Here is a 15,687-nt window from a genome sequence, read left to right as displayed (position 1 = left end):
AGATTGCTGTGCATTGCCATATCTGTTGCCTGCAGGTTGCAAGATTGCTGCGCATTGCCATATCTGTTGCCTGCAGGTTGCAAGATTGCTGTACATTGCCGTATCTGTTGCCTGCAGGTTGCAAGATTGCTGTACATTGCCGTATCTGTTGGCTGCAGGTTGCAAGATTGCTGTACATTGCCGGTAAATTGCCGTATCTGTTGCCTGCAGGTTGCAAGATTGCTGTACATTGCCGTATCTGTTGCCTGCAGGTTGCAAGATTGCTGTACATTGCCATATCTGTTGCCTGCAGGTTGCAAGATTGCTGTACATTGTCATATTTGTTGCTTGCAATCTACAATTGCCACATTTTGTTATAATTGTTGCTGGCAGTTAGCAATGTTGGTGTAAATTGTCATATGTGTTGCTTGCAGATTGCAAGATTGCTGTACATTGTCACATTTGTTGCTTGCAGGTTGCAAGATTGCTGTACATTGTCATATTTGTTGCTTGCAGGCTGCAATTTTGACACATATTGTCAAAATAGTCGCTTGCAGTTAGCAATATTGCTGTAAATTGTCATATTTGTTGCTTGCAAGTTGCATTATTGCTGAACATTGCCATATTTGTTGCTTGCAGGTGTCAATAATTCTATAATATTCTATTTTGTTGTCCGGTTAGCGCAGTGGTTAGCGCACTCGCTTCTCACCAAGGCGACCCAGGTTTGATTCCCGGCCTGGGCGCATGTGAGTTTGGTTAGTGGTCACCAAGTCGGACAAGTAGGTTTTCTCTGGGTACTCTGGTTTCCCCCACAACACAAGACCACACTCTCGCGCAATATTGTACCAACGAGAGTGATTAATATAAGTTGGAATAGCTTGTTTCACAATTGTTGTAAAATCAAATAAAGTTTAAACTAATAGTTCTATAAAGTGCCATATTTGTTGCTTTCAGGTTGCATTATTGCTGTACATTGCCAACTGGATGGTTCATTTTATATGGCGCAAAGGCGATGACCCAGATAACGTTGCCATACCATACTTGACTGCACTCGGTGATCTTCTTGGGACTGGTTTTCTAGCCCTGGCATTCCAGTTTCTATACATGATTGGTGACAAAGATGATGACCTTGGTGACTGACCTTGACCCTTTTCTGACCTTTGTTGACCACTATGTTATTTTTTATGAAATATATATTTTAATAAGATAATGCTGTGTAGGTGATATTTGTTATTTTGTTCATGACATGTTGGTAATAGATTTTTAATATAAAATCTCATGTATGTATTTTTTAATGGTCTATTTTATTCATGTTATATATTATATATAGATATGAAATATTAGTAATATTAGTAATTAGATATAAATACAGAATATTAATCATAATTTTAAAGGTAATTATGGCCAACTTACATGAAAATGTTTATATGATCATGCTTCTAGTCGGCCATGCTGACTATGCTTACATATTAAGATAAGCTTTATATGGAGTCGGTAAATCATGTAACATACAACCTCAAGCTAAAAAGACATTTAACATAAGCAAAAGCTCTGTAAAGCTTTAAAATTAACTAGAAAGGCATGTTCAATGTGTTCTTTTTTAGTTTAGTGACTTTAAGACTGGTTTTGCTATTAAACTATCCTGAAAGACTATTGATCCACAGCCAGTTGTTAATTTTTTTTTTCTTTGTTTCTAAATGCATATTAACTGATCAATCAGTTTGATATGAAACAAGCCAAAATATTATCAAAGTTTTATACAATCAGCTGCAATGTGCAGTTTCCTTCAAAACTTTTCTTTTAAAATCAAGACGTCGGGGGCTATATTCAATAAACATCTTACATTGTACCTAAAGTAAAATTCGGCCGTTTTGATCACAGGCGTCTGAATCATTGTTTGTCACTAAAATGTTGATTAAATCATTTTGGGTACATTTAGGAAACTTTCTTGTGTATCAAAGGCACTAAATATCTTCAGACATGTTGTTTATCTCAGTATGTATATTCAAAATGATTTTAATCAACATCTTAGAGACAAACAATGATTCAGATGCCTGTGGTTCTTATTGGACTATAAGATTATTTCGCTGACAAAAATACTCAGACTTTGCTCATTAGATTGAGATCTATCTAAATTGTTTACTGAACATGACCCCCAGTTTGACAAAAAGCTCAAAACAGCGAGCATATATCAAAACATATGTGACAATCTTACTATTAAAGCTGCACTCTTACATATTGACAGTTTGTCATTTTTTTTTTAGTTTTCGTCTCAAAATCAGCTGATTTTGGTATCAATATCTTCAATTCAGTGATATAAGACAACCCACAATAAAACAGATCTCAAGTGTTTTGGGAAACAGTCGAAAATTTCATTTTTTAATGCGTTTGTAACGCTTTTTTAAAAAAGCCATAAAATATCATTTTTTTAAATTAAATATGAAAACTGTGATCTGATCTTTTGTCAGCAGTCTTATATCACTGATTTTCTGACATTACGCCAAAAATTGGCGCATTCAAAGACAATAAAAAAGTTGTCATAATGGTCAATCTGTTAGAGTGCAGTTTTGTTTTGATTTTAACTTGTTCTATTAGAGTTATTTTACATATTTTGATGAAAATCACGACAACACATTCAGATAATCATTGAACAGATTTTTTTAAATCAAAACCTAATATCATTCAAATTTGAATAGTGGAAGTTATGCTTTTTGGAAAAATAAATCATATGTTTTAAACAAACTATATATTTTTTTTTCAGCTTGTTATTAACATTAGAGCTCTTCTCAAACTTTCCATGATCTTTTATTATTGTTGCAAGCATTTTTGTTCACATTTCGCATGAACTTTTAAATCTTAAGGTCTGATTCTTTAAAAACTGAACAAGATCTTTAGAAATGCAAAATGAAATTTTTGATTCACATTGTTGATTTTTTTGTGCAAGTTACTTTAGAAGGGACTGTATGGCCATATTGCTTAATCATGATTTATAATATATATATATATTTTTTAAGCTGTTTTGATTTCATTTCTCATCCCATTTCAATGTTGTGTGTATCTGTTATGGGTAATGTTTGGCAAGCGTCATGTTAAAAGGACTCTCTCATGTTTTTTAATCATTTTTTTGATAATGCTTCACAAAATTATAATTATTTTTTTCTTTGATACCAAAATTGCAAAATAAATCACAATTGATGTATAATAAATAAATCTGATTTTGAAAGGGAAGTGAACCCAATTAGTACAGTCAATATTGTTTTTTTGGAAAACTGACAATGAAACCACTCGCCCACTAGGACTCTTACATAAGCTGAGTTATAATTTAATTTTAACCCTTTTGTTTAAAAGTGTTTATAACACTATTCAAAATTGTTGACTTCAAAGACAATAATGTGAGCATATATTAACATTTGTTAAAGGGTTCCAGCTGTCTTCATCTTAGTTTTAACACTCCTAATGATTTACCACACTTTATTTCATCGTAAAAATGTTCATTTTACAAAACATGAGCAAGTCCCTTTAAGAACGTGACTATTTATACTCATTATTGAATGACTGACAGATATAGAGCATAAATTAAAAGATAAAAATTGTTACATCCATATAGGATTATAATTCTATGATTAATAAGCATTCTGTTAGTTATAATTTGTATATAATTTATATAATTAGCTGTCACTTTCTAGTCTAAGGTAGATATAATTATTAAATACTCAATTGCAGTGTAGTGATTTTTGTTTTTGAATTACCGTAGATGTTTATATTATGTTCAGCCCAGTGTTGACTGGTAGTGAAAAAACTTTGGGGATGGAGTTTTTTTATGAGAGAATATTAAAGCTGCACTCTTACTGATACCATTTTGACAACTTTATTTTTTGTCTTGGAAAGAACAAACTTTTGCGTAAAAATCTGCAAACCACTAATTGAAGATTGCTGACAAAAGATCAGATCGCAGATTTTATATTTCTGTTCGAAAATTAATGTTTATGGCTTAAACCGTTACTAATGGTTTTAGAAAGATGCATAAAACATCAGTGTTTGAACTTAAATGTAAAAATCTGCAATCTAATTTTTTGTCAGCAATCTTATATAACTGGTTTCCATGCATTTTCGCAAAAATTGGCTCGTTCCAAGACCAAAAATAACAAAGTTGTCATAACGTTCAATCTGTAAGAGTGCAGCTTTAAATGTGTTCACAACTGTTCTACAAAATATTTTATCATATACTTCATGTGCTGGCGAATTTGATTGGCTGAGAGCCAGGGGCCATATTTCTAAAGCATGATAGCCAAAACTTTGGACTTGGTGAAGAAAATTGTTTTTGAAGTTGAATTTAAAAAAATAAAAAGCAATAGTTTAAACACAAAATAAAAAAATATACAAGAAAATTGTCCAAAAAAATAAAGGCATATGAATAAATTTATTGAAAAATGGAAGGTACTTAAAATATTTGTTGTTAAGAAAAAACAATTGTTAAATTGTCACTAAGAAGCTTCATTAATACTTCCTCAGGGGTATATAAAGCACATAGACTCCTCAGAAATTGTGTTTTTACCTGTGAACATTTTATGTTATTATTAATGCTATCTTTCAAGGGAACTTTTGTCAAACTTTCCCTTAAAAAGTATACAATATAATAATCATAGATTGGTTTTGAGGTATTATGTATATAGTAACGCTGACCTTCAATTTTAAGTTTGATGGACCTTGAACCTTGTTCTTGATAAAAATCACCTTCTGTGGTTAGTATTACTATATATGCACATTGACACAAGTCTTAATCTGTATTTGATACATCTTTGGATATTCAGCTTCATTGCTATAATGCAAAGCACAGATTTGGTAAATATTTTGTGAAATATTTTGTGAAATTTTGTGTACTTGTAATATTTTGTGAAATATTTTGTGAAATAATATAACTATTACTAAGTTTCAACACATGTGTTCACATAGATTCCCTATTTTTCACAGTGCTTTATTAGAAACTTGAACGTGTAATGTTAACTTATCTTTGGAGGATATTTTCTGATTGGGAAACCTTTGAAACAAAATGAAAATTGCATTTCACAAACAAAAATGTAATTATCATGATTGCGAAAGTTATATTTTAACCAACTTGATAAAACTTCTAATAACTTAGTTGTTTAGTTTTATAAAGATTATTTTTTGTAGCTAACACTGTTATTTAATTTCTGTGATTGTTTTGCAAATTTTAAAGGCTTAACGAAGAAAGGCAGACGTAAATCGTTCTATTTTTATATTGAGCTACAACTGTTTTACGCCTCAAGCCGTTTCACTAAGATTTTAGTCGTAATTTGAAATTATCATAGTTTCATTATTTTGATACATATTTGAATGAATTGAAATTTTCGCCTGCATAGGAAATTAACACCAAGTTGAAGAAATGAAAAAAAAATATTGCAATTAGTGACTTTTCACAGACTTTGCAAAAAAAAATAATTACAACTTAAATCCTGTATTGAAACAGCCCCATAGTGTGCCTACTCAAGGTTTTAAAATGGCTGTTAAAGCAATGTTTCAAGTATTATTTGTTTTATACATAATCCTCCTTAATTTTGACGGTGTCGGATTTCCATAACAGGTGATCAGGGTTCTTAATATGTACATATTCCTTTTTAGCTCTACTGGCCAAAAGCAACAGAAAGTTGTGTATTATTGTAGTAGTTCTTTCCATTTGCCCTTTGTTAAACATATGGTGCACTTATTGCGTCTCTTTGAATGTGAGCTCAGTTTATTACCAAAACGTCATGCCAATACAGCATAGGCCCTCATGGGCCTCTTGTTTGAATTTTAAATGTGATGCGAAAATGGGTGCTAGCGAGAAACATAGTGGCCTTTAAAATTCTGTGAAGAATTATGTCTCACATGCAGTTAAAACTCACATTTGTTCATTAAATTTAGAAAATACAAATGTATCACTTATTCAATAACTCGTCTGTTTCAATGAAGTCGGGAAATTTCCATAACCTTTGAGTGGTTCTCATTACACAGCGTCGTTGTGTAAAAAAAAATTGAGCCTTGGCAATTACTCAAACACAGTTAAAGATAATCAACTGTAACTTAATACACATGTTGCTAGAGACAATACGCTCATATACAGCAAGGCCCATTACTGTGGCTAGAAATATTTTGTAAAGTTATCCCCCTTGTTTGACAATGAAATGAATCAAACAGATGGGCGTTTGCGTTCGATCTGTTGCACTCTCATTAGTACCCCTAAGTGATCGTTTATTTCAATCCGATAACACCTCACATCATTGTTGAAAATCCCTGATACAGTAATTCGCTATGCATTGTATTACAGAATTAAGTACCGTGGTTGTCAATGATGAGTTTACATGAAATAATCACATCTTTTTTCATCACACGACTGTCTCCATATCTCCCTTGTTTTAAGATGACGTCACAATTGATAATGATATGTCACATTGATTCATTTTTAAACTTGTGTTCATTTTCAATTACTTTCGTATTTCAATTACTTGCTTTTAGATGTTTCTTTATTGATTTAAATCTTGTTCATGAAATTGCCTTATTGTGAACTAAAAATGTGATTTATAGCTCATATATATTAATCTGTTTTGGTGTATTGGAAGAAAACAATTAGATCATTATTTTTGTGTAATATGGAACAATTACTATTTTACTTGTAGAGTTACGCCCCTGTTCAAATGTTAGCTCTGTGACGCTCGTATACTTTGTGATCTTTCCAACGAGGCGTTTCGGGGGCGTTGGTTTCTTTTCGGTGAATAGCGTGTTTGATATATAGAGGGCATACCCAGAGATTAACGTTACTCATAATATTTATTTTGGAATTTCGTCTGTCTTAAACTATTCTTTTCTTGGTTGGTATTCAATATCGGTCTTAATTGGACCTAAGAACGATGTAGCTAATCGGATTATTTTTTATTAATGACTGACCAATTGTGTATGACAGTGAGATTAACACAAGTTTTATATTGAATACCACGCCAAATTTTATATGAAACTACAGAAAGTAGATTAAGTATATAATGTGCTGTCTTAAATACCCTTACAATACCTTAAGATATATATATAGTTCTTTGCTCAGTTATTTCTTTTGTGCCATAACAGTCTTTGTATTTAAACTGCTTTCTCCCATATTAACAGTTTTGATTTTTCTTTCAGTTTTTTTTTGTCTAAAAACTGCTGATTTGGGCATTAGTGTCTTCAATTCGGTCAAATAAGATTATTCACAATAAAACATTTCTCATTTGTTCGGAAAACAGCCGAAACACTCCTTTTTCTTAAAGCTATAATATAAGCATCATAGGTATTATTAAAAGCCAAACACTTTATTTTCAACTTTTAAAAGATGATCAAACTAATTATAAAAAGACAATAAAAAGGTCTTAGGTCGGGGCCAAAAATTAGGGTCAGTCGGGGAACCTTTAACAAACATATTTTTATGCTTAATGAGTTTTAGATTGTTAGAGACCAAAACTCTGATCATGTATTCAATTCCACAATGTTATTTTCTCAATATTTTAGCTCAACTGAGCACACTAAATTCGAGTTGTGTTTTATCTTATTGTGCGGGTTTTAAGTGGCATTGATTAAAATAAGAGGCATTGTCGTTGTTTGAAGGTGCTCTCATTAAAGCTGCACTGTTACAGATTGAACGTTTTGACAACTTTTTTTAAAAAAAAATTTTGTCTTGGAACGAGCCAAGTTTTGCGAAAATTCATGGAAACCAGTTGTATAAGACTGCTGACAAAAAAGCAGATCGCAGATTTTTATATTTAAGTTCAAAAAATGATTTTTTTATGCATTTTTTTCTGAAACAGTTAGTAACGGTTTAAGCCATAAAATATTAATTTTCGAACGGAAATATGAAAATCTGCGACCAGATCTTTTGTGAGCAGTCTTATATTATTGGTTTTCAAATATTTACCTAAAATATTTGCTCTTTTTAAGACAAAAAAAGTTGTAAAAATGGTAAATCTGTGAGAGTGCAGCTTTAAGGGTCATCTTATTATTTTGAAAGTATTCATAATTGATCAGCTTTCTATTTTAGGCTACAACTACTGTGAGTTGTTTGCAAATGAAAGCAGTTTTCGTGTTAAAACCTAAAGTAATATATGATATCTTGTTTGTTTTTATTTTACCACGGAGAAAGGCGTAGCCAACCTGTTTGTAATCTATATTATGTGAAATACTGCAATAAATTATTGACCCATTTATTTTCAATTTATTATACATTGGTATTACATTCTTCGGAGCATTTATTTTCCAACTGCTTGGGCTCCCTGAAATATAAATATAAAAATAAAGTTACGGGTTACGGTGATTTCCTGCACGGCAGTGAGTTGCACGCATTTTTTTCTTCAAATAAACCAATTTATGAAAAAGGTTAAAGACCAATCGCATTCTTGCAAAATTGATATTTTCACTGTTGTTATTTCACTGATAAAACACCATATTTCACCGAACAGCATAAAATAAATAGTGCGTAATGTTCTTCTTTTAAGAGTCTTTTTAAGGAAATGACTCCAAAGATAATTATTTCAATACGACATGAACATGATTATGTGTCAACATAGTCAATAATAAATCAACAATGTTTTGTGGCGTTGTGGAAGAGATTTCCATTTTTGAAACCAGGAACTGAAGTTAATGCACCAAATTAATTATTTCATTTTTTTTTGTCTTATTTGAAAATATATCTTTAAGAACACAAAATACTAAGTTCATTGGGAAGACTTGGGCATTTTAGCACAAAAACAGATATAATTATGCAAATGCTTTTTGATCCAAAATCTGATAAAATCTTTCGTTAAGTTTGGAAAACTCATTATTAACCCAAAAACATGTCGCAAAGGATGTATGTATTACTCCTGAAAAACATCTTTCCTCATAACAAAATTCAAACTTTAAAAACGCTTTAAATTTTGACCTTCCCCACCCATTTTCGCACTGTGGAAGGCCCTGAATGAAATATAAATTTTAAACCTGTTCCGCTTCAAGGCGTTCATGTGCAAATATGAGTAGACCTGATGAGTTCTAGAGAAAGGAAATTACAAAACAAAGCGACAACAATTAAACGGAAAACTCCATTATGTCGGAAAATAGCTCATTGAACTAATGTTTCTTACTATCATATACCCGAATTTAAATAAAGATTCTTGTATCTTGTATACATAATGCCAAGTTCTACTTTATGGGAGAAAATTATTGATACATATAATGTAAAATTGATGAGGACGTTTTGGGAAAATTGGGGACGTTTTGACCATATGCCGTTTTACTTGGTGACGTTTTGACCTGCAACCTTTTATCCATAAACTGCCAATCGGAACACCTCGGCCAGTGTCCAACAGGAATAATATCTCGAAGCTTGCCGGAGATGGCCGAGTTATTACGATTGATAAAATGTATGCTCTTTTACCAAATATATTTTGAAATACATCATTTTAATCTGAGCCAGAAATTGAAAAGCCCATTTTTACGTTATAAAGGTGGAATTTTGCCGAACTCGATTTTAATACAAAATGTGTGTGGCACGTCATACATTTGCGTCGCATAGGTAATTTTATACTATTAAAATGTGGCTGCCTTTAAGATATTTCGATTATTGGGGCCATGAATGCAGCTTACATGTTTGCACTCATCTGGCAGGGCAAAGTCGCTGTCCTGCAATGTTACATCTCGCCTGACGTCTAGGAACCGAATCGTGTCCAGGACTATGGCACCTAGAGAAAAGCATGAAGAATCCACATACATACATATAAAATATTTATATAAAAACTACAGAAACAAGCTCAGTAGTCAAACGTTTAAACATAGCCCCCGTTTTATGGCACTGGGATTGTTAGGTATCGCCTAGTAAGCAATTAGTGAATTGTTAAATAATTAATCAAAATAAAGTCTCACTATTGCGGTATATTATGATCATCTATGATCCATGATTTTCCCCCGCCAATCCAAGTATGAGTGTTGGTTTATTGTATGTTAGTTATATCAATGACATGTTTAGTATGCCTCAAAAAACTTTTATTCATGTGTTGGTGTAAAAAGAAACATTTTAACAATTCATTCAGCAACGATGTCAATACTACAGAAACAAGCTCGGCAGCGAAAGGTTTAAACATAAACCCGGTTTAATGGCACTGGATAATGGGTAAACGCCAAAGACATAGGACACAAAAACAACACATCACAAAAAAAGAAACTAGAACAACAGCGCAAAACTCCACAAACAACAGTACAGTACACTATATAAAAAAACTAGGTGTGTTTATAAAGAATTGTTAGGTACCGTCTTGAAAAGGTCAGTAAAATGTAAATCTACTGGGGGTTTAAACTGATTTACGTGTACAACAACACTCTTATCCCAACAATCCTGAAAAAAGTAAATCTTGTCACTTGATACTATTGTGGAAACTATGCATATTTGTGGTGAATCCGTGGTCTAGTTGTAACAAACGTGAATTTCAATCCAATGGTCGCAGGCTCGATTCCCCGCTGCACCACTTAAACAAATTCTAAACCTGTTCCGGGAATGACGTTAAATGGGGGTTCCGTGTGACAGTGGTATACACTGGTGCACGTTAAAAAACTAGGGTAATCGATTGGGGTTACATTATGTCTGTGCACTATGCTCCGAAAACCTAACATCATTCGGAACTCCTCGGCCATTTTTTCAAAAACAACCTCGGATGTATGCCGGTACATCAGTTGAAGTAGTTCGTATTTTTTTAAATTATATCGTTAATTAAGTTTAGTGTTTTAGAGTTGTATTAATTGCTCTAAGTTTAAATTGATTACCAGTGAAGTGTATCATTGCAAACATAATTAAGATTTCCAAGAGTAAAGACATAAAGTTTAACTGCTAAATAAAATTACTACGCGATCTACTTGCAGCGGACTTAAACGAACCTCTTTTTTAGTATGTAAACCGTCCAAATACATCCGAGGTTGTTTTTGAAAAAAATGGCCGAGGAGTTCCGAATGACCTAACATGTCTAACAATCTTATCGGAGCACTCGCCGAATGGGCCTTGCCCGAGTGCGAATATAAATAAAACTAAAAAAACATGGATTTTTAAATATATAACAAGACTTATGAACGTTTCAATTATAAATGTCGATATTAATACTAACGTATATTAGAGAATATTTGAGTGTACATGAATATTAAAGCTGCACTCTCACAGATTGAACATTTTGACAACATTTTTATTTTTTGTCTTAGAACGAGCCAATTTTTGCGAAAATCCATGGAAACCAGTTATATAAGACTGCTGACAAAAAAATAGATCGCATATTTTTATATTTAAGTTAAAAAAATAATGATTTATGCATTTTTCTTAAACCGTTAGTAACGGTTTACGCCATAGCACATTAACTTTCGAACGGAAATATGAAAATCTACGATCTGATTTTTTGTCAGCAACCTTATATCATTGGTTTATAGATATTTTCGCAAAAGTTTGCTCTTTCCAAGACAAAAAATAAAAAAGTTGTAAAAATGGTATATCTGCGAGAGTGCAGCTTTAAGGCTTTGATAAAGGCACTACAAATACTAATGAGGAAAATATTATTGTACAAAAAGTATGAGTATACAACAAAAGAAACTAGGTTTCAATCGAATTCTGAAGAACGTTAACAATATAGACTTTTGTATAGAAACGCTTATTAAAGCTGCACTCTCACAGATTTTCTGTTTTTACAACTTTTTTTTGTCTTGGAATGAGCTAATTTTTGCGAAAACATCTGCAAACCAGTGATAAAAGACTGCGGACAAAAGATCAGATCATAGATATTCGTATTTCCGTTCGAAAATTAATGATTTATTGCTAAACGCATTACTAACGGTTTAAGAAAAAATGCATAAAACATCAATATTTGAACTTTGAAAAAAAGAGTTGCCTAAACGTTCAATCTGTGAGAGTGCAGCTTTAAAGGAACTTCATTAAGAACTAATACGATAACCATACTTCCGTCTGCGAGATTCCCGAAGAAGTTATATGCTACAGGCGTGCAATCATCCTCTGTGACGTGATAGTTGAAACGCAGCGTTCCATATAGAACCCCGGTCCAGACCTGAACGCGCTGGTTGCTTCCCGACGATCCAATTCGGTATGTGCCGGTCATCGTGAAGTTGCCTGCATAGGAAGATAAACTAGCTTATGTAGTAAAAATCTCATCAGCAACAGCACCATCACCAAACAACATCATCATCATCAGCATCAGCATCAGCATTCTTATCATCAACATCATCATCAACATTTGTTTTGGCAATTCCTTTGGAGTTAACATAAACACAAACAACCGTGAGATCCAGTATAACTCCCTTTAAACTGTTCATCTATATAAATACATGCTGTCTCCTGCAAAGTCATAAGCAACATCGTCGGAAGCCCCGATACTTTATCATTACTCAATGAAGCAGTGTGAAACATGTACTGGGGCTATCCGAGGAAGCATACTCAGCCCCGGCACTTTATCATTACTCAATGAAGCAGTGTGAAACATGTACTGGGGCTATCCGAGGAAGCATACTCAGCCCCGGTACTTTATCATTACTCAATGTAGCAGTGTGAAACATGTACTGGGGCTATCTGAGGAAGCATACTCAGCCCCGGTACTTTATCATTACTCAATGAAGCAGTGTGAAACATGTACTGGGACTATCCGAGGAAGCATTCTCAGCCCCGGTACTTTATCATTACTCAATGAAGCAGTGTGAAACATGTACTGGGGGTATCCGAGGAAGCAGGATTAGTTGCGAACATGAAGTCAGTGTAACTTACTTGGAATACATGGTGACAACAGCGGACTATCCAGCGTTGTCTGGGTACAGACTCCGTTAACAACTTTGTATTCTCGACTCTGAAATGCAACTTAATTTAATTTAACAACGTTATTTGCAGGGAAAATGATTGTACTGCTGCTTAACCCTGACCTGCTCTCGACACAGCCCAAAATGATAAATAGTTGGATAGCAGCAGCATATGCGTTTGATACTAAAATGAATGTAAAACAATAAATGCTGTGAAATAGGTTCTACTTTAATGACCATGTGCACATGATCCCAAACTAATCTAAGCACAAATTTGATTTGTTATCATTAGATCGATTGATGAAAGGAGTGGATAAGTTAGGCACATGTAAAACTTAAGTGTCTTATAAGTTTATCCACTTGACATGCCCCTGTATTCCATTGTATTATGCAAACGTGTATGTACCGAGTGCACACTTAGCTATGACATCACGTACGGTTACAGTGTGTGGGTTCTTAGTACGCACTTAAAGCTTTCGGTCTTATTTTTTTGTTTTAAGCAATCAAATAGATTGTATACGCATTTTCTCAAGAGATCTTAAGCGTAACTCAATTTAGTATCTTAATTTCATTTAGCAAAACCACTTACTTATATATGATATTTTGAAACCCCCAAAAAATGTTTATCTTATTTATCTCAATCTTTTCCCTCAAAACTCTTTAAAAGTAGAATATTACACAATTTATACCAAATCGAAAATAGTTTGCTAGACTTGATCCTGTTATAGAGGACATAAGAATCTTCGCGAATTTGGGGCCAGATCATCTCGTTTTCTTTACATTTGCCACAATTATTAGTTTGACATGGCCCCGCTCAGTATTCTTAGTCCAATGTACAACTCGACACCAGGGAACATTTCATCAAGTCTCATAGGAACGATTTTGCACCTAGTGAGCACTTTCAGAAGCAGTATTGCACTGTTTATTTGGCCTTCCTGGGAACGAAATTTTGCTCCAAGGATCGTTGACAAATGGCCCAAATATTGTAAAAAGCCCTACGCCCCCCGTACGTCTTTCTAGGAAGAGGCGTAAAAAGGGGCGTATAAAAAGCAGAAGTTAGGTGTTTGTAATCTCGGTAAATAGTTTAGTTTGACAATCCTCTTGATATTTGGTCCTAGCGGTAGGTTGCACCCAGTCGCTTTTGTCTACTAACCGCCACATATGTTTTAATGGAAATATCTGTTTAGAAAAGGTGCGTAAAAAGACAAGATCTAACGTGTTTATAATCTCGGTAGATGGTGTAGTTTGACCTGCCCCCCGTTACTGGATCCAGTAGGTTGCCTCCAGTCAGTTTTGTGCGCTGTCCATCATAGTCGTACAGCTCGTGAACCACCACCTGCAGTTTTAGATTTGAAAGCGGCACACGTTTTATTCAGATACAACTGTATTAAACCTCTTGGGTTAAACATTAGAATTTATCAATTGTGTACAGGAATTAACCTTAAAGGTACTATGCAGTGACTATGTCAACACCGTTTATTTGACCTTATTAGTAAAAACCTGGAAAATTTTCGTCTAAAATAACACGTGATCTAAACACAGAATATTGGAACCTGAAAATCCGGATCTAATACTGTCTTTTTCTGTTTAAAATACAGGATCCCTATTGCGCATACGCAAATTTACTTCCGCTCGATTCCTAAAGGACACATGCCGTCGAGTTTAAATGCTTTTGTAAAGAAAGGTATGGTTATCTTTGTTTGAAAAGGTACTTTTAATATGAAAAACAAAATAAAATCTACGATAATTGCATGCCTTGTGTGATTGAATCAAAAACACATTTTGGGGGCTTGTAAACCCGCACTATCAGACTTAACATTATTTTAACAATTAATATTTTTAAAGCACAAAAGATTAGCATGAGCTAGGTGCTGAAAAAAAATGTTATTATACATGAAAAAAATCTTACATCGTTGATATCAGGATTTGTGGAGCCGGACGTCAACGTCGCTGTAAGCGATATCCTTTCCGCTGTAAACTTACTGGGAGCGCAACAATGTTGTGGCGCCTGTCCCCATGCAATACCCAATAATGCAATGATTACTATAATTCGTACAGACATTTGTTTTTCAATTTTCAAATCTGATATGTACTTGCGATGCTTGTGCGTTTGAACACAAAATGTAGCTCAAATTTAACATATACTGAGTTCATAATAGATAAGATATCATGTCTGGTGCATGTTTAATTTGCCCTTTGGTGTCATATATAGACTATTGTCGCCAATCCTGATCTTAAATTGTACCACTTAAGTATGCAAGTACTAGGGTTGTCAAAAACTAAGCATTTGATATTTTAGAACATTGAGTGACAGTGGCTTTTGTGCCGCCAAAATACATCAAGCGAATACCGAATAAAGTCTATAGCTGGTCAATGGAGTTCACACATTGAAAAAAGCCAACTGTCATCGTCATCGGTTTGGCGCACTCTTTTATGTATCAACGTTTAACTTACTACCAAGTAGCGGGCTCATTAACCTCAAAGGATCCATACATGTACAATTTGCATTGGTTTTTTAGCAACCGGCCAATTAAATCGAAACCTTAAATAAGGCTCTTTAAACAGCCGACATCGGATCAGTTTTAGGTGCGTGTAAGCACACATAGGTTAAATATCTCAAAAACTACCTTCTGTATTGTATGAAGACTTCATACAATAGTACTTACAAAACTATTTTTTTTAATAACCAAGTTAGATAACTCCATTTTGCATAGACTTGCTACTTGTTGGCCTTTATTATTTGACTATTTGAAAAATTCGGGTTATTATGTAATTATAATGTATTATAAGTGTAATTATGTCAGTATATATAACAGCAGAATAATCTAATTACTAAATGACATCAGATCAGTTTTTGGTACGTTTTCAATGACTGTCAGTATA

The 15,687-nt window shown here is 33.5% G+C and overlaps 2 protein-coding genes across 4 annotated transcripts in view; one reads left to right on the top strand and one right to left on the bottom strand.

Moving 5' to 3' along the window:
* The window catches only part of LOC128217344 (solute carrier family 41 member 1-like), a 34,168-nt gene extending 25,966 nt beyond the window's left edge, over positions 1 to 8,202 (top strand). For all 3 annotated transcript variants that reach the window (XM_052924444.1, XM_052924446.1, XM_052924445.1), the window contains exon 11: positions 934 to 8,202. In XM_052924444.1, coding sequence (XP_052780404.1) covers positions 934 to 1,119 — 186 coding nt within the window. In that variant the 3' untranslated portion in view covers positions 1,120 to 8,202. The remainder of the gene's footprint in view (positions 1 to 933) is intronic.
* LOC128217345 (uncharacterized) lies at positions 8,186 to 14,926 on the bottom strand. The gene is made up of 6 exons (XM_052924447.1): positions 14,714 to 14,926; positions 14,021 to 14,140; positions 12,776 to 12,854; positions 11,960 to 12,127; positions 9,619 to 9,713; positions 8,186 to 8,270 (listed from the first exon to the last, which is right to left on the bottom strand). The coding sequence occupies exons 1-6, from the start codon at positions 14,864 to 14,866 to the stop codon at positions 8,247 to 8,249; spliced, it is 639 nt and encodes a 212-aa protein (XP_052780407.1). The 5' UTR covers positions 14,867 to 14,926; the 3' UTR covers positions 8,186 to 8,246.
* Positions 14,927 to 15,687: the final 761 nt, after the last annotated feature.

Source organism: Mya arenaria, chromosome 14 (genome assembly GCF_026914265.1).
Source record: "Mya arenaria isolate MELC-2E11 chromosome 14, ASM2691426v1".
Taxonomy (NCBI): Eukaryota; Metazoa; Mollusca; class Bivalvia; order Myida; family Myidae; genus Mya; species Mya arenaria.
This window is presented reverse-complemented; position numbering and strand designations above follow the sequence as displayed.

Bases quoted from the DNA above. Each gene is read 5' to 3' on its own strand.
- LOC128217345 (XM_052924447.1), bottom strand. From the start codon at position 14,866: ATGTCTGTACGAATTATAGTAATCATTGCATTATTGGGTATTGCATGG. The intron at 12,855-14,020 runs GTTAGATCTTGT...GTTGCATTTCAG, and splicing joins TCTACCGAGATTATAAACAC to AGTCGAGAATACAAAGTTGT. The intron at 8,271-9,618 runs GTAAGCTGCATT...TTTATATTTCAG, and splicing joins TGCCAGATGAGTGCAAACAT to GGAGCCCAAGCAGTTGGAAA.